The sequence below is a fragment of the Rhinolophus hipposideros genome (genome assembly GCF_964194185.1).
Source record: "Rhinolophus hipposideros genome assembly, chromosome: 10".
NCBI classification, from domain to species: Eukaryota; Metazoa; Chordata; class Mammalia; order Chiroptera; family Rhinolophidae; genus Rhinolophus; species Rhinolophus hipposideros.
The window spans coordinates 5,384,907-5,405,255 of record NC_138056.1 but is presented as its reverse complement, the minus strand read 5'-3'; the positions used below and the strand labels follow the sequence as shown (position 1 = coordinate 5,405,255).

Sequence of the window (20,349 nt, the reverse complement as noted above, 5' to 3'; positions counted from 1 at the left end):
ACATGGTCCCTTTTCAACCTGAAAAGGGGACAAGTTACTTTTGCTGCTCATCAACACTGGAAGGGCTCCTCTCCAGGCCTGGAAGCCAGAGCGCCCTGCCGCTGACCCAAAGATTACGGGGCCCAAATGCTCCAGCTGGAAGGAGCAAAAATAAATCATGAGCTGGGATGACGGATTGCGCTTCAGCAGGCAGAAATCCAGCAAAGAAGCCCGCACACTGCCTGGCGGCTGCGCGTCGGGAACCTTTGTACGCGCGCTTCCCGGAGCCCGGGCGCTTTTGGGAGTTGCACCGCGGCTGGCCAGAGCCGGTTGCCAAGGCGACGCCTGCGAAGATGGCTGCTGCGTCCTCGTCGGATTCCGACAGCTGCAGAGCTGAGAGGTAAAGGCTGGAGTCCTCGAGGCCTCCTTCCCTATAAGTGTGGAGAGGGTGCCCTGGTCCCCGGGATCTGGGCTCCTGCCGTTCTCGAACAGCGCTGGCTTTCCTTGAAGGGCTGTTAGAGATCAAAGAGGGAAACTGAGGCCCAAGGAGTGAGGGGGTGTATGTGTGACTCGAGATCACCCAGTGCCCCAGTGGTGGAGCCTGGACCTGGATTCAGACGTTCTGTACCTACAGTTCAGAGCTCCCCAAACCCACACCCTCAGAGACCAGCTCCCTCAAAGCTTTCTCCCCATACCTTGGTACTCACTCCCCAACTCTTTCCTCCCTCTCCCAGCAATGAGGCCAGTTCGAAATGGCTGGATGCGCACTACGACCCTATGGCCAACATCCACACCTTTTCTGCCTGCCTGGGTGAGTCTCTGGAACCAGGAATCCTGGGTTCTGGGGAGAAAGAGGAGTCAGATAATGGTTCTGTAGTGAAGCCTCTAGGATTCTGAGACCCCGGCTTTCGTCCCTTTTGTGTTTTCCAGCGCTGGCAGATTTGCATGGGGACGGGGAGTACCAGGTAAGCAGATCATCCTAGCAGAAAGAGAATTAGGGGGGAAATGCCTGAAGTAAGGTTTTTCTGATGGCTCCAAAGAAGCTCAGCATAATCTGGAACTCGTGTACTCTGAAAAAGCACATTTAGTGTTAAATTTTATTTTTATGTGGAAGGTGAAGAGACCCTATTGATTTCATAATACAGACTGCAGAAAGTAAAGCTGAACAAAATGCTGCTGGGGATTTTACTAAGACAAAGCCTCTTAATTTTGTTAACTTGACATAATTCTTTGCTGGAAGAGCACATCCCTTGGTTGGGTGTGGGGTTTTAGAATCTGGAGGGAAAGTAGAAGGGAGGGATTTGAGTTTTATGTTTATCAAAAGGGCATAGATTTTAAGATTAGCCATGACCTGATAATTGTCGAAGCTGGATGATGGAATTGGGGGGTTCATTATATGAGTCTCTCTACTTTTCATATGACTGAAAATTTTCCATAATAGAAAAGTTAAAATTTAAATATAAAGATAGGTAAAATATAAAGAAAGAAATAACAATTTTAAATTTTTAAAAGGTTGAGAAATACAGTGGGCTAAAGAAAGGAAGTTGACATATATTGAGTATCCATTTCTGGACGAGACCCTCTTTGAGGCATTTTCACATGCATGGTTAATATTGATCCCCATTTTGTTAATGGGAAAATAGATTCAGAGAGGCTAACTTTACTGAGTTTGTAAAAAGTGGCAGACCTGAGTCTGTCAGATTCCAAGTTATGTGTTTATTCCACTATAGCTCAGCCATCACCATAGGCAGTGAACCCACGATGGGAATATTAGGTGGGCAGCTAGCAGACAGCCCTGAATCATACCCTACAAGGAGAGTGCGGTGGGATTCAGTGCCTTTTGCCACCAAAGTCCTATCTGTAAATCATCCAGCAATTCCACAAGCCTACAGTGAACCCCTGCTGTGTGTCAGGCATTGTGCAGACACTAAACACAGAAATGAATCAGCACACAGTTGGGAGATGATATAGACACTGTCCTTAATTCACCCATCATGTTGACTGAACACTTTAGTGGGTGCTTGGCATTGGGTTTATAGCAGTAAAGGGTAGAGAAATCACCGACTCAATTACTAATGTGAAATGTCAGATGCTTTCGTGTAATGACTTTTTTAATGGCCAGCTCATTTACTATTGATTCCAGCATCTAGCCTCGTGCCTGACACAAATTAGATACTTGATAAATAGTTGTGGAGTAGAGGCTAAAATAGAACATATGCGAAGTATTACGGGAGCACCAGTGAGAGAAGAATGAAACCTGTCTGGAGGCACCAAGAGGCCGTGACATGTGAACTAAGTGTTGAAGGATGAATGAAGTGTATCAAGAAGGCATTCCATGCAGAGGGGACAGCACAAGCGGAGGCGCAGAAGCTTAGAAGTTCACAGCATATTCGGAAAGAGTAAATTTGGAGTTATAAAGTTGAGGCCAATGTCACAGTAGTTAAGAGCACTGGTTTTGGATTGAGACAGACCTAGGCTCCAATCGCAGCTCTACCACTTACTAGCTGTGTGACTCTTATCTAACATGTCAAACCCACAGCTTCCTCATTGGTGAAATGGGGCTACTAATACTGCCTACCTCACAGGTTGTTGAGAGGATTAAATGAATGTTTCTGGTGTATCTCTTGGTACACTGTATACATGCTCAGAATCCAGCTGTTTTGTGGGGCAGCCCCCACCCATTCTGGCTGGGAAAGTGATGGGAAACAACCTGGGAAGCAGGTCCAAGGGGCCTTGAAGGCCTCACTCAGGAGACTGGGCTTGCTTGGCAGCCATAGCGAGTTGGAGGATGGAAAACAGAGACTGAGGAGCTTGGTTCTCCTCCCTGCGTCCGCAGAGCGTACTCTGCTCTGCGTGCTTGCTTCTGCTTCTTTAGCTCTCTTCCCCTTCAGAAGCCAGGACTCAGAAGCCCAGGTAGGAGTTTCCAGTGCCCCACTGACCTCGGCCACTATCCCAGTGTCTAGAATGGTGCCTGGCCTGGAGCAGGCCCTAAAATGTTTGCCGAAAGAATAATGAAAACATCAGCTGCCACCTACTCCTCACTAGCACTCACCAGGTTCTATATTCGTTATCTCGTTTCATTTTCACTACAAGTGTCATGAAGTAGACACATATTCCCATTTCGCAGAGGCTCAGGAAGTTTAATCAACTTTCCCAAGGTCACAGAGCTTGGAAACCTTATTTGAAAGCCTTTGTCGTCCCCCTCTCTCCACCCCCCACCCTCCATGGTACACTGGTGTGGAGTGAATGAATGTGCACCAGCAAAAAGATCTGAACCCAAGAAGAGGGTCAGTGGAGGGGTCTTTAGACGCTGAAGCTGGAATAAACCAGCCTCTCTCTACAGCTGGTGGTGGGCGACCTTGGCCCCGGTGGGCAGCAGCCCCGCCTGAAGGTGCTCAAAGGACCCACAGTGCTGACCGAAAGCCCGCTACCTGCACTGCCAGCTGCTGTTGCCACCTTCCTCATGGATCAACACGAGCCCCGGACACCGGCTCTGGCACTCGCTTCAGGCCCTTGTGTGTATGTTTATAAGAATCTTAGGCCCTACTTCAAGTTCAGCCTGCCCCACTTGCCTCCAAACCCCCTGGAACAAGATCTTTGGAACCAGGCCAAGGAGGTAAGTCATGTGGGGGATGGGCACAGAAGGCAAAGACGGCAGCCATGAGTCATCCGTGCTCTGCCTGGCTCTGGAGCTCACAGACTCGACCTTCTTCCCATGCTGCCGTAGGATCGGATCGACCCCTTGACCCTGAAGGAGATGCTGGAGGGCATCCGGTGAGAGCCCACCTTCCCCTTCATATACTCCCACCTCCCCCTCACTCCTCCACTCTTTCATCTCAGATCTCTTGGTCTGACCCCCAATTCCTCCACCAAACCTGCCATGATTGCCCCTCTCCTTGCAGGGAGAAGGCAGAGGTGCCTTTGTCTGTACAGTCGCTCAGGTAAGGGCCCTCTGGAGAGCTGGGGCTCTGGAAGCTCCGGGGTAAGGGAGCGTCTGATGCCAGTTCTCTCTGTGTCCAGCTTTTTGCAGCTGGAGCTGAGCGAAATGGAGGCGTTTGTGAACCAGCACAAGTCCAAGGCCATCAGACGTCAGGTAATACCTCTTCTCTTTTGATTTCCGTATAAAAAATATGGATAATTTTTTTAAAAACCACGTAACATCAGTGGTAAATTCTACAACTAAACCTGACTACTTTCACACTGCAGTGTCCCTGCCAACCCATGCCACATATATATGGCCACAGCTGCAGGGCCTTCTCCATTTCCCATGAACAGTGACAGCTTTGAATTGCTCTATAGTTGTGAAACTTTGTAGAACTTTCCTTGTCTTGAGGGTAAAGGGAATATATTCTTATCAGAGAAAATTTGGAAAATAAAGAGAAGTATAAAGAAGAAATAAATGACTACAATCTCATTCCCCAGATATACTCACTCTTACCATTTTGGTACATTTCCTTCATAAAGATGTTTTATTTTTTAAATTTTATTGGGGAATATTGGAGAATAGTGTGTTTCTCCAGGACCCATCAGCTCCAAGTCGTTGTCCTTCAATCTAGTTGTGGAGGGCGCAGCTCAGCTCCAAGTCCAGTCGCCATTTTCAATCTTTAGTTGCAGGGGGTGCAGCCCACCATCCCATGGCAGGAATTGAACCAGCAACCTTGTTGAGAGCTCACACTCTAACCAGCTGAGCCATCCGGCCGCCCCTCTGGCAGCTCAGCGGCAGCTCGTTGTCTTCAGTCTTAGTTGCAGGGGGCAGTAAGCTTACTGGCCCATGTGGGAATTGAACCAGCAGCCCTGTTGTTCAGAGCTTGCGCTCTAACCAACTGAGTCATCTGGTTGCCCATAAATACGCTTTTATATCCTGCTTCCCTTGAGTACATAACATTATATCTCGAGCATTAGATAGTCTTTAAGAACTCCATTTTTAGAGGCCCCTTGATTATTTCATTGATTATTCATAATTTCATTCATGGTTTATGTAACCATTCACATGTAGGTCTTTGGAGAAGAAATATATCCGTTTTATTCACTTCACTTTCTTTTCTTAGTTATAATTTTAATTGCTTTATTGATGAATCTATTCACCGATGAACTCTAGTGGTTCCTGACCTAGGGGCTGACCCTAAGTCCAGGGATGGACTCCCAGAGCTATTCTCTGCATTATAGAAAGCTTCAGGGGAACCATCCACTTCCTGTAGATGCCAGTTGAGCCAAGTACATTGACCAACACATGCCTCGGCTTTGGCTAGTCTTAGACCAATTCTGTGAGAAACATTGTTCCCTCCTGCTGATAAGCCACTCAGATCCACGGTTGTCAATATCTCTGAGTACTTCGAAAATCGGAAAGTGAATTAATTACTGTTTAAAAGATCCAGTTTGAGGGCAGAGAAAGTCTTTCCAAGCCTGTGTCTTGATTACATGATTGGGAGCCACTAACTTCCATGCTTTTGTCACTTTTCTCCTTCCACTAGGCATTGAGAATGATTTCTCTTTTTTACTCTTAAAGATAATCATACAATGAACAGCTTTATCCAAATAAACATTTTTGGTCCTGCTAAATTATTTCCATAGGAGAAATTCTTAAAAAAGGGATCCTCCCTTCTTTTTTGTTTTGTCTCCAATCAAAATTACAAGAGGAACACGTGCCCCCTGTAGAAATGATAGAAAAGCACAATGAAGAAATTAAACATTGGCCTGTGGTCTCGTTGTCGAGCAGAAATAACCAGTATTTGTGTTTAAGGGTTTAGCCTTTCCTTTTTCCTTTTTTTTTTTTTTTTTATTGGGGAAGGGGAACAGGACTTTATTGGGGAACAGTGTATACTTCCAGGACTTTCTTCCAAGTCAAGTTGTTGTCCTTTCAGTCTTAGTTGTGGAGGGCGCAGCTCAGCTCCAGGTCCAGTTGCCGTTGCTAGTTGCAGGGGGCGCTGCCCACCATCCCCTGCGGGAGTCGAACCGGCAACCTTGTGGTTGAGAGCCTGCGCTCCAACCAACTGAGCCATCTGGGAGCTCAGCGGCAGCTCAGCGTGTTCAATCTTAGTTGCAGGGGGCAGAGCCCACCATCCCTTGCGGGACTCGAGTTGTTGAACTGGCAACCTTGTGGTTGAGAGCCCACTGGCCCATGTGGGAATCGAACCGGCATGGAGCTCTAACCGCCTGAGCCACCGGTCCGGCCCCAAGGGTTTAGCCTGTCATCATGTTTTTCTATTCAAATGTTTTTTAAACTAGGATTATACTAACATAACTTTTTGTCTACTTTTTTTCTTATAATACATTAGAAGCATTCTCCCTGTCATTGCTTTTTTAAATGACTGCCTGGTTTAGGATCATATGGATAGTTCCTAATTGACTTAGTCTTCTTTTATTAGAAAGTTAGGTTGGTTGCAATAAACACCTTCGTACATAAATCTTCTGTTGCCTCTCTGATATTCTTCTGCCTTCTCTTTTCCCTCCTGGGGCATCTTGGGGGTGTCCGGGGGGCATGGTTGTGTGGGCCCCCCTGGGTGACCCCTGGAGTCCTTCCACAGACAGTCATCACCACCATGAGCACCTTAAAGAAGAGCCTGGCCGAGGAGGACGCCGTGTCCTGCCTGGTGCTGGGCACTGAGAACAAGGAGCTCCTGGTGCTGGACTCGGAGGCATTCACCATCTTGGCCAAGGTCAGTGTGGGGCCCGACCCTGGACATACCTGAGGCCCCGCCTGCATTCCCTCCCTCTTTTTCCCTGCACCTCCTGCGCCCAGTTAGGAACATGGGAATACGTGTTCCTTACAGAAACACAATACAATGTAGATAAGCATAAAGAAAAAGATACGTATCTCCAAATCCCACCACACACAGACACCTACTATTAAAAGTTTTAGCATGTCTTTCCAGACATGTTCATATTTAGACCCAGGTATATAACTGTACATAAATAAATAAATACATATATATATATGAACAGCCTTATGGCATAGGATGACGTAACCTCTTTTCATGTAGCAGCAGATTATTCGTGTCTTCCCCTAGCTATATAAAACTACATCTGCCTTTTCAGAGGCCACATAATATCCATTTTATAGCTATACCATAATTTATGTACCTATTGTATATTTAAGTTATTTCTAGTTTTTCACTGTTATTCATACCCCTGCAGTAGGCTTCTTTGCCCAAATATCTTTGCATGCTTGTCTCAGTATTTAGGATGCATTCCTAGATTGGCATAGTTTAGTCAAAGGGTATAGACTTAAGGGCTTTTGCCACGTGTTGATGAGTTTTCCTCCAGAAAAACTGTGGGACTTTAAACTGTGACCAACAAGGTAAGAGTTGGCACTTAAGACAGGGAACCAACTGAGAGCAGTAGGTTCCTCCAGGGTAGGGAAGGCCTGGGGCGCTGGGAATTTGGGGTGTTTGAACCTCTTCTTTGCAGATGAGCCTACCCAGCGTCCCCGTCTTCCTGGAGGTTTCTGGCCAGTTTGATGTAGAGTTCCGGCTCACCGCTGCCTGCCGCAACGGGAATATCTATGTCCTGAGAAGGTAGCCATATCTGTGGTCTTGGGGGCCACAAGGAACATCTCAGATACCTGGTGGTTTCAGGGCTTGAACGGGGGTTTGGGGCTGGAATTTGGGAAGGGAAAGAGCAGAGAAGTTCATGTAGGAGGCTGAGCCCACGAGCACAAGGGGACTGCCTGGAGGTTCGTATGATGGGAGTTGGCAAAGTGAGAGACTGGGCTGGACGCTGTAACACTGGGCAGTGCCATCAGAGATGGGAAGAAATAGAAAGAGTCTCTCATCTGTTACATTGCCGTAGAGGTCTGTGATGCTTTCTAGTGCATTACTTTGATATTCCTTCCAACATTCACTTTTTAATTCAAGAAATGTTTTTGAGCACCTATTGTATAAGGTATTGGGGAAACAATTTGATGAACAAAAGAAACATAGTCCCTGCCCTCATGGGAAGACAGGTATTAGTGTCAATAAACCAAGACTCTACTGCAAATTGGATGTGCACGATGGAGGAAAAATACAGGCTCAGGGAGAAAAAAAGAATGGGGTGGGGTGATCGGCAAATGCCTGTCTGTGGAGAGGACTTGGAAGTGAAGAAGGCGCCCATTATTCAAAACGTGGAGAAAGAGTGTCACAGGCAAAAAGAACTTAAGCGTCCTCGAGGTGGGAAAGACTCTGGCCTGTGCTTCTCAGGCCATGTGGGCAAGGAGGAGGGTGAAAAGAGGTGACGTGGAGACCAGGCTGGCTCCCCAGGACCTCTTAGGACATGGCAAAGATTTCGGATTGTATGGGAAGTGCAGTCAGAAACTGCTATGGGATCTTCATCAGAAGAATGACACGATCCATTCACGTTTTTAAACAATGACTCTGCTGAGTGGAGGGCAGATTGAAAGGAGGCCCAGAGACCAGTGCGAGGCTCTCACATGGGTCATCAGATGGGATGTGACGTTGGCCTAGACTCAGTGATGAAGAAAAGTGAGCCATAGTCTGTGATGGGCAGGCAGGAACTACCCCTACTCTCTGGATAAGAGCAACTAAGATTCAGAAGCCAGGAAACTGACACAGTGCATTTACATGGAGCAAACTACTCCTGCTTCCTGATAAATTACGAAACTGCCTAAATCCACTTGGTCTGGCCTAAGGTACACTCACTGTAAACTGTTCAACGCCAGGTTACCTTGCAGCTCATGCTAGTAAAAGCGGGAAGGAAACCGGGAAGGAAAGCACCCTTCGTGTTATCTAAGGTCATGCAGCTACTAAGTGGTATAGGCGGACATAATACCAGGTCATCTGCTTTGGCTCCATGGTTCCTTCCAGGATAGTCTGTGGGGCTGAGAAAGAGGAGGGTTAGCCAGGGAAGCAGAGAGGGTTTCTCGGGCTGGGAGAGTGTCTTTATTCCACAGAGACTCCAAGCGCCCCAAGTACTGCATCGAGCTGAGTGCCCAGCCTGTGGGGCTTGTCCGGGTACACAAGATCCTGGTGGTGGGCAGCACCCAAGACAGCCTGCATGGCTTCACCCACAAGGTGTGGCCTCCCAGCAAGCACCCCCCCCCCCGGCCCCTCCATGCATGTCTCCCGGTCCCCCATGGCAAGCGCGCTCTTCTGATGTCCCCGTCTCAGCAACTCCAGCCACCCCTTCTGGCCATGCTAGGCCCTGATTCCCCTGCCGACACTTGGCTGTTCCCTCCCAGGGTAAGAAGCTGTGGACAGTGCAGATGCCGGCAGCCATCCTGACCATGAACCTCCTGGAGCAGTGCTCCCGGGGCCTGCAGGCCGTCATGGCCGGGCTGGCCAATGGAGAGGTCCGCATTTACCACGACAAGACCCTGCTCAACGTCATCCGCACCCCGGTGAGCCGTCGACTCCTTGCCCCATTCCCACCTTCGGGGGCTGCTTAACTGCCTCCTGATCCCACTCCATCCGCCGCCCTTGACTTTCAATGCCTTTCAGAAACATTGAGCACCTTATATGTACAACTCACTGTATTGGGGGGGATAAAACAGTGACTAAATCCTTGCCTTCAGGGAAGTTACTATCCAAGGTGACAGCCAGCAGAGACACATCTAATTTAAATTCAGGCAGACCGAAGCAGAGCGAGGTGCTGGAAAAGCACAGAGGCTGAATGTGGGGCGGAGGAGAAGGATGAATGGGGAGGGAACTCACGAGCCTTTTCACAGAACAAGTGATGATTCAGCTGGGCCTCAAAGCAGTTTGCCAAGTCAATAAATGAAGGAAGAGCATTCCAGGCCAGAAAGAGTATGAACAAACACTGAGGTCTGAGTGTTCTTGATGAGGGAATCCAGGTAGTTTTCTGAGTTTGGACCAGAGTTTTTCAAACAGTAAGTTGAAAGTCACAATTAAATGAGTCACAAGCAGCAACATAAAAAGAAAGTTCAGAGTATATCACGTGTGAAGCTTTTATGTGTACGTATGTATAAAGTGTCCTGGGTCACAATAGAAAACGTAAAGGCAACTGGTTTGGACTGCAGGCTGCTGGGCGGGCAGGCAGTGTGCAGCTGGGGGAAGGATACAGAGGAGAGAAGTGATGGGACAGGCAGATGGGAGCCCGATGTGGAAGCCTGAAAGGTCCTGATGGGGAGCACAGGCATTGGAGGGTTTCCAGAAGAACAGACATGATTGAGAGGCAGCAGAGGCAGCATTGGGAAAGACAGATGGGGAGAAAGACTAGGCTGAGAGGCCTGTTAGGAAGCTGACCCCAAAAGCCCAGTGATGTTTAGTCTGGAACTAGCTAGCCGTGGCAGCGAGGTGGGAGGGCAGATTAGGATATAGGAGTATTTCAGAGGCAGAACTGCCCTGGGCCTCACCTCACATCTCACCTATTCTATCATATCTGGGGTCCCCAGCCTCATCCCTGCACCTTCAGACTTGCTCTCCTCTCAAAGATATTTTCCCAACTAAACTCCGGTGTCTCCACCCTAGGAGGCAGTGACCAGCCTTTGCTTTGGCCGCTACGGGCGGGAAGATAACACCCTCATCATGACTACACGAGGTGAGGGGGGTCAGAGCTGCCAAGGGGTATAGAATTGGGAGTGAAGGGGACAGGCCAGATGGTGGGAAGGAAGAGGAGGTGGACAGGAAGTATGGTGTGGAAAGCAAGGCCCACAGACCCCATCCCTTCTGGGGCAGGGCCTCCACTGGGGCCAGGCCCTGGGCTGGATTGTGTCTCCAGTTCACCCCAGTATCCCCAGCGCCTGCCACAATGCCAAGGACACCACCGTACTCGATAAATAACTGCGGAATGAATAGATGAACTAATGGTCAGAGGTTATTAAGACACACTGCATTCCTTCCAGAAACTCAGTCTCGACAGGAAGATAGATGTGTATAGAAATGAGTCTATAGGAGGTAGATTGTTTGGAGAAGAAGTGTTGGAATGTTGGGCGGAACTGGGGTGGACAAATCTCTTTCTGTCTGTCCATTTCTCTAGGCGGCGGCCTGATTATCAAGATCCTGAAGCGTACAGCAGTATTTGTGGAGGGGGGTGGTGAGGTGGGCCCCCCACCAGCCCAGGCCACAAAACTCAATGTGCCCCGAAAGACCCGACTTTATGTGGATCAGACCCTGCGAGAGCGGGAGGCTGGCACCGGTGAGACTCAGGCCAGGTCGTTCCTCTTCTTCCTCCATTGTTCCAAAGCAGCAAGCACTGAGCCGTGGGAGGAGACCTGGGTGAACTGGGCAGGATGTCCAGGGACAGCTTCGCAGGTACACCCTGCCTGCACATAAGGTGGAAGGTGCAAGAGCCCTTAGAATTCAGAGGACAGAGCAGTCACTTCTAGATGCAGGAATTCTCGTGAAAGAAGTACAGTTTGACGAAGGGTCTTCTTTTTCCTATTCAATTTTTCCTGCTCATTCATTCATTGAGTACCTATGATGATGCCAGGCCTTGTGCCAGGTGCCTTGAATTAGGCTAGTCCCTAACTCAGGAGCTCAATCTGCCTTGCTAACTTCATGCAAAGGGCTAGTGAGACACACAAGAGGAAGTTTGCCTGGGAGACGGGGAAAGGCTTCAGACAGAAGTGACTTTGGACTTGACCCTGAAAGATGATTACAAGTCCACCTGCTAGACACAGATAGGGAGGGCGATTCAGGCAGAGGTTGGGTAGGCGCACAGGGCTCTACCCGGATTCAGGCATCATCTGCCTGTAGCTGTGGGTAGGAAGGCTGAGAGAGCAGAGGGGCAGCTGGAAAGGCAGGTCAGAGCCAACTCCGAAAGGGCCGTGGGGAGCTGGGAAAGATGTGAAGTAGAAAAATGCAGTAATTCAACCAACTCTATCTTCAAAAGGGATTTCCCCCGCCCCCCTCCAGTTCTATGAGCTTTGCTCTGTCCCCCGGTCAGAGCCGGTAGCCTGTTCGGTCGGCCGGTAGCCTGTGTTGGTCACTGGCCCTTGTGGGAATCGAACCAGCGACCTCTGCATTAGGAACATGGCGCTCTGACCACCTGAGCCACTGGGCCCTTCAAAAGGGGTCTTGCTTGAAGCTTAAAGGTAAATTTGAGGGCGGCCAGTTAGCTCAGTCAATTAGAGCACAGTGCTCTTAACAACAAGCTTGCCGATTTGATCCCCACATGGGCCACTGTGAGCTGCGCCCTCCACAATTAGACTGGAACGACTACTTGTTTTGGAGTTGATGGGTCCTGGAAAAATACACTTAAATAAATAAAAGTTTAAAAGAAAAAAGGTAAATTCGAGATGAAATAAAATAGCTAACAGGCTATTGTTGCTTAGAGAATCCAAGAAAAGCTGTTGATGTAGTAGAGAAATAATTAGGAAGTTCTCCAAGGTGAACAAGTTTTTAAAATGCAAAAAAAAATCAATAGCTTTTGTATATACCAACAGTAACCAGTTAGAAATATAATGGAAAGTTTCCATTCACCATAGCAAGGAAATCCCTAGAAATTTAACCCAAAAAAAGCCCGGAGTCTAATAAAATTATATAACTACTCTCAAAAACATAAAAGACCACCTGAATATTTAGATGATGAGAATTACCAAGTCTCAGGGTAGCAAAACCTAATGTTGTAAGGCTGTTGATTAATTAACAGCTTCTAAAATTAGTATAGAAACATAGCAAAGTGACAGTTCAGATTCCATTGTGAGTTGTTTTGAGGACTTGGCAAATTGAGTCTAAGAGAAGAAATTGGGGAGAAATAATGAGGAGACAGCCTACCACATAGCAGAACGAACTGTGCAGCTGTAGGACTTCGCAGCTGTGGTTTTGATACAGGAGTTGATACCCATCTGTGGCACATTTAGGAGGTCTGGAAGCAGGCCCTTAAATATGTGGAAAGTCAAGTGTCGTTTCTGATTAGTGGGTAAAGGAGGGCACCTTGCTTCTAGGAAAGAAAGTTAGAGCTCTGCCTCATACCAAACACACAGGTCAGTTCTGGGTAGGTTAAAAAGAAACCATAAAAGGACCAGAGGAAAAGGAAAGATGAGTAGATGGGATAGCATAAAGATATAAAACTTCTGAAAGGCAAAAGGCACCTCTCGCACATCCAAAGTCAAGGACAGACAGGCAGACCAAGGTGCTAAATCTGGAAAGGAGTGACATCAGGTGTGGGGACGGGGTGGGCTCTGGAGGTGGCTTCGGTCATCAAATCTTGACAAATGATTGGATGTGAGGGGTGAACCCAGGCGACTTGATGGAGGGGGATATGAGCTTGCTTTCCACATGGTTGAGTTCGAGGTGTTGATGGGACCACCAGGTGGAGTTAGTTAGAAGCAGGCGGCTGTCCCAGGTGCTGAGTGGCTGGAGATGCAGTCATCGAGTGTGGACACGGGCCAGGCCCTGAGCTGGGCACTGAGGACCCAGCATCACGGTCCCAGCCATCAGGAGCTCACAGTTGTTCTGGGGTGGTCACAGCCGGGGCAGGACATAGATTGTCCAGGGAAGGAAGACCGAAGAGGAGAAAAGGACCAAGGACAAGGCTCCAGAGAACACTTGCCCTTAAGGCAGAATAGAAGGAGCCAGCAAAGGACAGATTGTGCAGGCAGTGAGGTGGGAGGAGAACCAGGAAGAAGGAAGCCTGGAGTGGTCCAGCGTCCAGTGTCATCACACGGCTGGGCTGGTGGACCTCGGCCTTCCCTTTCCCCACATTCCGTCCTCTGCAGACCTTGCCCACTACCCTCCACTTGCTCTGCGCACAGCAGCGTGAGCTGGAGCACCCCTCTCCCTGCCCTCCACCTCCTCCTCCTCCCACCTTTAGCACCAGCCCTTTGTGTCCGTCCTCAGCCATGCACCGGACCTTCCAGACTGACCTCTACCTGCTGCGCCTCCGGGCTGCCCGTGCCTACGTGCAGGCTATTGAGTCCAGCCTGAGCCCCGTGTCTGCGATTGCCCGGGAGCCACTCAAGCTACATGCTGTGGTGAGCACGCAGCTGTTGGGGGCAATGGGCAGCGTCAGGACCAGAGGGGCGCGGTCAGAGATGGGTGCGAACCCACGAGCCCCAGAGCCAGTTCCAAGCCAGATGGGTCCTGTGTCCCCTTTTCACCCTTTTGTGATAGTCCTCTCACCGTCTGTGTCCTGTGCTGCCTTTCCCGTGGCTGACCAGAGTGGGACACTCTCCAGCTCCCTCCTTCCATGCTGTGCCGCAGACAAGCCCCCAGACTTGGGGCAGGGCGCACTGTAGTTACCTTGGGATGTCTCTTCCCGGGAGTCAGGAGGGACTCTTAGAGCTGCGCAACAGGGAAGGAAGCTGTTCATTTCGGTAACTGAGGGTGGCCCAAGGCGTTAGGACCACCTGGGACAGGGAAGGGGCCACCCTGAGACTTGCACAGGCAAAAGGAGGAGTGGCCACAAGGTCATCAGAGCTCCCACTAGCTCTAAGTGGGTCCCTGAGGTGCCATCTGCCCCATCTGGGCTTCGGATTTCCTTTTCCCTCACGAAAGTGGGAAGATAGAGGAAGAGGCTACAGAGCAACTGAGGGTAAGAGGGAGGAAAGTGAAATCATTGCGGCCACCGTAGGGTAAGAGGGGACGTGGGCCAGGCCCTGGGAAGAGAGGGGCAGGGCAGTAGAGAGGACATAGGTGGGAGTTGGGGCCTGCGTCCCCAGGCCGCTCTGCCCCTGACCAACTTGCCGAGTGGCCTCCATCAAGCCCCTTCCCCTTCCTGGGCCTTTGCTGATCCCTGTACTCACTGGAGCCAACCTTCTGGGCCTTTTGTGGGGCAGACAGACAGTGCGTTCGAGTAGTTGGAGGAGGGTGATGAGGAAGCAGGCGGGACAGTAGTCAGCGCCCGAGGCCACTAGGCACTAAGGGCTTTCTCCACCCACAGGTTCAGGGCCTGGGCCCCACCTTTAAGCTCACACTTCACCTGCAGAACACCTCGACAGCCCGACCCATCCTGGGGCTGCTGGTCTGCTTCCTGTACAACGAGGCGCTCTATGCCCTGCCCCGGGCCTTCTTCAAGGTACTGCGCCCGCCCCCCTGAGACCCACCCAGAGAGCCTGCAGACTGCCCACTACCCTACACTTACTCTCCCCGGGTCGGAGGGGCGGGAGCAGGCAGGTGGCTGCAGCCACAGTCCAGGTTAGGGCGCAGCCGGGGCCTCGGGAGAGCTCCCAAGACCTGCCTCAGCTGCTGCTTCCCCGCCTGCGAGAGGTCTCAGAGCCACACAGAAAGGGCTGCGAGAACAGCCAGGCCCGGCCCCTCCAGTGCTCTCCCAGAGCCCACCCTGCTTCGTGGTCACTCCTGGAGCCTGTCTCTGCCTCGGGGAGAGTCTTCCACAGTGAGAGGCCTGGGTTTCCGCCACGTCCCCCAGATGGGAGGCCCAGAAACTGAGCAAGACTCTGGGATGTAAAAGCCCTGGACTTGGTTGGCGGTCAGAGCTCTGGGTTTAATCATGAGCATGCGCGCGGCCCCCTCCTTGGACACGCCTGCCCTCTGCCCACCCTGCCCGGGTCCACTGAAACACAGCCATGACGGCAGGCCTGAGAGTGCTTCGGAATCTGCCAAACACTGGCCGGGCATGAGGGCTGATTTCCTTACCTCTTGGTCCCCAATCTTAGGTCCCCTTACTGGTGCCAGGACTCAGCTACCCCTTAGAGACCTTTGTGGAGAGTCTCAGTGACAAGGGCATCTCGGACATTATCAAGGTAGGGCGCCCGTGGGTGCTGCTTGGGGAGGATGGTGGGAGTGACTGGACAAGGCCCCCGGTGGCTGCCAGGTGGGGTGGGTATCTGCACAGGAGAGGCCTCCAGCCTCCCCGTCCCCTCTGGTGGCCTGTCATTAGGGCCAGTGCAGACCAGGCCAGGCTTGGCCTTTGCAGGGAGCAGGGGCTAAGAGGAGCACGGCCCTACTGCCATGGGTGCCTCTTCCATAGGTGCTGGTGCTTCGAGAAGGCCAGAGCGCACCCCTGCTGAGTGCCCATATCAACATGCCCGTGAGCGAGGGGCTGGCAGCTGCCTGACCCCTGGGCTGGTGTTCAAGCCCCTGCGGAATCAGGACTGGGCAGACCAGCCCCTTCCACCGAGCTGGGCCCACTCCCCCCGTACAGCAGCTGCTGGGGCAACAGCTTCTGTCTCCTGTCTAAGCTCCCGGTTCCTCCCCATCCTCACCACTGGCTGACCTGTGGCAGCGGGCCAGTGAGTACCAGGGAGATTCAGCTCCTTCCCCCGCAGGAAAGCCAGGCTTTGGCCCCCCGGGCTCCTGCTGCTCTTCCATCTCCCCACTTGTCTCCAGAAAGCGTACCCAGGCCCGCAGGGAGAGCTATGAAGTGGTCAAGGTGAGATGAGGGCACAGGCCGAGCCTTCTCCGCCATCGCTCGGCTCAGACACGTCACTCATGGCTGCTGCTGGCACAGGCCAGAATTGGCTGGGGCCTGGCCTGGGACATTCATAGGCTTTTCTCGGGTGAGACTGAGCCCCTGTTGCTCTGTGGGGTTCCAGAGGCTTGGCTGCTGCCAGCTTAGCTTGCAAGTAAAACACATGCTCTGATCTCCCCTCATGAGCTGAGCAAGGGGCCCCTTTCCGTTCCAGGGGCCTAGAGAATAGTGGCCTCCCCACAGGGGCCTTTTCTGAAATCTTGGTCTCAGTCAAGCTCTCAGGCCTGTGATGCTGTGTGAAGAATGCCAGGGGAGGGGCTGGTGCAGGGGTGGGGAGCATAGTGTGCCCACGCAGGGAGCTAGTGGCCCCAGCCACCCCCCGCCCACCAGGCTCCTGAACGCCACACAGCCGCTGCTCCCGACTGGACGCCCATGCCTGGGAAGAACACCCAGGGGAGGAAGGCTCAGCTAGACAGAGCAGAGTGGTGCCAGGGTGTTTCTGGGGCCCTGGGGAGGTGGCACAGGAGGCAGCAGCCCAGACTGCCGGCCAAGATGCTCTCCGATGCCCTGGAGCCCACCTCAGTCATGTGAGTGGAAAAGGCGCCTGGCAGTGGCCATAGTGGGAGAGAACTAGCTGGAAAGGCATGGCGCAGAGGCTTGAGTGAGGCAGAAGACCAAGCGAAGGCATGTGTTCAGACTGCCAGGGCCAGAGACCCACAGTCCCGGGCCTCGGTGCCTCGGAGGCCTGGCCAGTCTGCCTGGCACACCTCACAGCGCTCTGTTGGGCAGAGCTACCGGGGCTGCCCTGAGCCACTTGTGAGTCAGGAACCCTGCTCCCTGAAGACCTGTATCTTCCCCCTCTGACCAGCCTGGCGTGTGGCAGGCAGCTCAGGCTTGTGGGAAGTAACTATTCCCCGTGGGCTTGAGTCTGGCAGTTTGACCAGACTCAGCTCCATTGTCCTAGGAGACGACTTGTTTCCAGAAAGGGGAAACTTGACAGGAATAACTGCAGAGCTTTTGCCCTTGAGGCCAAAGGCCCTAAGCTGACTGCTACTGCCAGGCAACAGTCTGTGCCCAAGACACCGTGAGGTACTGGGGTGACACAGCCCACAGCCACTCCCTGTCCCCCACCCCAAGAATGCCTTCTGGGGACGGGTTCAGAGAAGCAAGGGGTCTGAACCAAAGAAAGAGCCTGTCCGGCTCCTCTCTATATGGTCGTCACTCGCAGCCATATTCCATTTGGGTCAGGATGGTGAAGCATTTCCAGATCAAGCCAACTTTGGCACAGTTGGAACAAACAGGAGGTTTAACCTGGAAGTAGAAAGACAGGCGGGGGGGTGTCGCTGTCATTCAGAGAGCGTTCGTCTTCTCCCGAGAGCGTTGTGAGAAGACTTGTCCCAGATGGAAGGGCCTGTCGCTGGAGCTGTCACTGGGGCTGGGCTGTCACTTTGCAGGGCTGTTGAGTCAGATGACCGCACAATCCCTTCAGCCCCGTCAAGTTTTGAAGAGTGTGAACTCGGACCAAAAATTTTGCTCTGGGTTCTATTCCTAGCTATTCATGATGAGGAGAACGGAGAAAATGTTCCTGTTCCCAGCCCTCATGTGAATTTATAGGGTGTAACACCATGTACCTGTTATTAAAAACACACTAACTGTGGTGATGTGGACAAGCGTACATAAAGCAATGTGAAGCAAGAAACAGTGCACGGTGCCCTCACTACTTAGAGCTCCAGGAAATTGTGTACAATAGGGATGAGGAGAGCTGGTGTCTTTAAAATATTGATCTAAAAACATGTACCTACTTAGTACTATGGAATTAGACAGTTTATAAGAACAGCCTTCCCCGGTTCCCCAGTACTGCTCCCCTGCTACAATCATTTTCAGTTCTCTCAGCTGTTTATTTTACATATGCTTATACTATTCTTGCTTGATTTATCAATCTTGCACACTACTTTCTCCCTAGCCTAAGAGATGAGGCTTTAGCTCTCTGTGACAGCACCGCCCTTTCCTTCTCTCTCCAGTTTTTAGGTAAATTGATACTGTTTCGATTATAACTTATATTACTGTGAAAGTTATTCACTGTGAGCCAAGAACTGGGCTATAATTAAATTACCTTTTGGGGTACGTCTTTATTTTTCATGGAATAATTACCGTTTTGAAGAGAACTGACTGGATGGTGAACACACAATGTGAGATATAAATAATGTATTATAGAATTGTACACCTGAAATCTATGTAACTTTACTAACAACTGTCGCCCCAATAAACTTTAAAGGAAGAAAAAAATTACCGTTTTTGGTTTTTCCCCCCATTTGCTTAGTTTTCCATACGTACCAGTTGCTAATTCTTCCCCCACCTGGTCTGACAGTTCCTCTTTTTCTGGACCTTTCCTTTCATCCCCTGCTTCAGTAGGACTGTTTCCTTGACCTGCTGTAGAGCACTGGGAATTCCCTTCGCCCGTGTCCTGGGCCCATCTCTTCCTTTTCCATAATTGCCTTACCCCTCATTTGCTGAAGCGTATCCACAGGTACCTTCTTTAAAAAGTCACTGGAATTAAACTTTTTAAGACACCGTCTTTCTGAAAGTTTCTTTATTTAATTCATACATGTATGTGATAGCTGAGGTCATAAAATTTGAAGTTGAAAATCATTTTCATGCGAGAAAATCATTTTTATAGCAGTGCTCACTTGTATTCTAATCTTTGACAATGCTGCTGAGACGTTCCATGGCCATTTTTGCTCCTGACCTCCTCTGAGGTTCTCAGGACATGCCTTAGCGTGTGTCTCTATTTGATGTGCTATGGGTGGAGATGTACATCCTTCAGTTCCAGAACATTTTGTTTCTTGAAGGATTTTCTCTGTTCTCTCTGGAATTTTGATTAAGCCCCGTATCTGATAAATGGAAATCCCAGAGAGAACAGGACTGATCATCTGATTTTCTTCTCTTTGTTCTCATATTGTCTTTTTGTTCTGTTATTTTTCTTCTTTTTTTTTTGAGAGAGAGATTTTTATCTTTTTTTTTAATTTATTGGGGTGACATTTGTTAGTAAAATTACATAGATTTCAGGTGTACAATTCTGTATTACATGATCTATAAATCCCATTGTGTGTTCACCACCCAGAATCAGTTCTCCTTCCATCACCATATATTTGATCCCCCTTACCCTCATCTTTTCCACCCCCCACCCCTGATTTTTTTCTTTCAGTTCTTCTCTGGAATAGTTTTAAAACTGCTATTTTCATTCTCAACTCTTTTTGTTCTCTGTTCAGTCTTTAATTATGGTATCTTTTCAAGGACATAGTTGAGCTCAACAACACCATCAGTCAACCGGATATAACTGACATCTATAGACGACTTCAATAACAGCAGAATACACACTTTGCTGAAGCTCATGTGGTACATTTACCAAGATAGACCACATTGTGAGCCATAGAAAACACCTTAACAGACTTAATAGAAATTATATAGTGTCTGCTCTCAGATAAAAATGGAATTAAACTAGAAATCAATAACAGAAAGATCACTGAAAAATCCCAATATACTTGGAGATTAAACAACACACTTTTAAATAACACATGCTCAAAGAAGAAATCTCAAGAAAAGTTTAAAAATATTTTGAACTAAATGAAAATGAAAACACAATTTATCAAAATGTGTGGGATGCAGGGAAAGCAGTGCTTAGAGGGAAATTTATAGCCTTGAATGCATATATTAGAAAAGAAGAAAGATCTAAAACTAGTCATCTAAGCTTCTACCTCAGGAAAATAGAAAAACGAGCAAATTAAATCTAAAGTAAGCAGAAGAAAAAAAAAAGTAGAAATCAATGAAATTGAAAGCAGGAAATCAATAGAGAAAATAAATGAAACCAGAAACTGGTTCTTTAAAATCTCATCAGAACCAGCAAGGGACATTGACTATCCCCAAGCCTAGTGCTGGATAGAAGGGGAGAAACCTCTCCTGAGAATTTTTAACCACAAGCCAGCCTGAATAAGTTTGCAACCTGAATTGACAACATCTGGATAGTCCAAACCACTCCTATTTGAAAATTTAGTTGGACGTGGTATAACTGGAGGAATTCACTTTTAACCCAATCTCAAAATAGTC

The 20,349-nt window shown here is 49.6% G+C and overlaps 1 protein-coding gene across 1 annotated transcript; it reads left to right on the top strand.

Annotated features, from left to right (window-relative positions):
- The first annotated feature begins 261 nt into the window (after positions 1 to 261).
- BBS1 (Bardet-Biedl syndrome 1) lies at positions 262 to 18,369 on the top strand. The gene is made up of 17 exons (XM_081062085.1): positions 262 to 379; positions 714 to 790; positions 910 to 944; positions 3,323 to 3,595; positions 3,707 to 3,753; positions 3,882 to 3,920; positions 4,000 to 4,072; positions 6,504 to 6,635; positions 7,387 to 7,493; positions 8,867 to 8,987; positions 9,155 to 9,313; positions 10,404 to 10,473; positions 10,912 to 11,070; positions 13,716 to 13,849; positions 14,758 to 14,892; positions 15,491 to 15,577; positions 15,805 to 18,369. Exons 1-17 carry the CDS (start codon positions 333 to 335, stop codon positions 15,889 to 15,891), a joined length of 1,782 nt encoding a protein of 593 aa, XP_080918211.1. The 5' UTR covers positions 262 to 332; the 3' UTR covers positions 15,892 to 18,369.
- The last annotated feature ends 1,980 nt before the right edge of the window (positions 18,370 to 20,349 follow it).

Excerpts from the sequence above, each read along its gene's own strand:
- BBS1 (XM_081062085.1), top strand. The coding sequence starts at position 333 with ATGGCTGCTGCGTCCTCGTCGGATTCCGACAGCTGCAGAGCTGAGAG. Across the intron at positions 3,754-3,881 it reads GAGATGCTGGAGGGCATCCG|GGAGAAGGCAGAGGTGCCTT; the intron begins GTGAGAGCCCAC and ends CTCTCCTTGCAG. Across the intron at positions 6,636-7,386 it reads CATTCACCATCTTGGCCAAG|ATGAGCCTACCCAGCGTCCC; the intron begins GTCAGTGTGGGG and ends TCTTCTTTGCAG.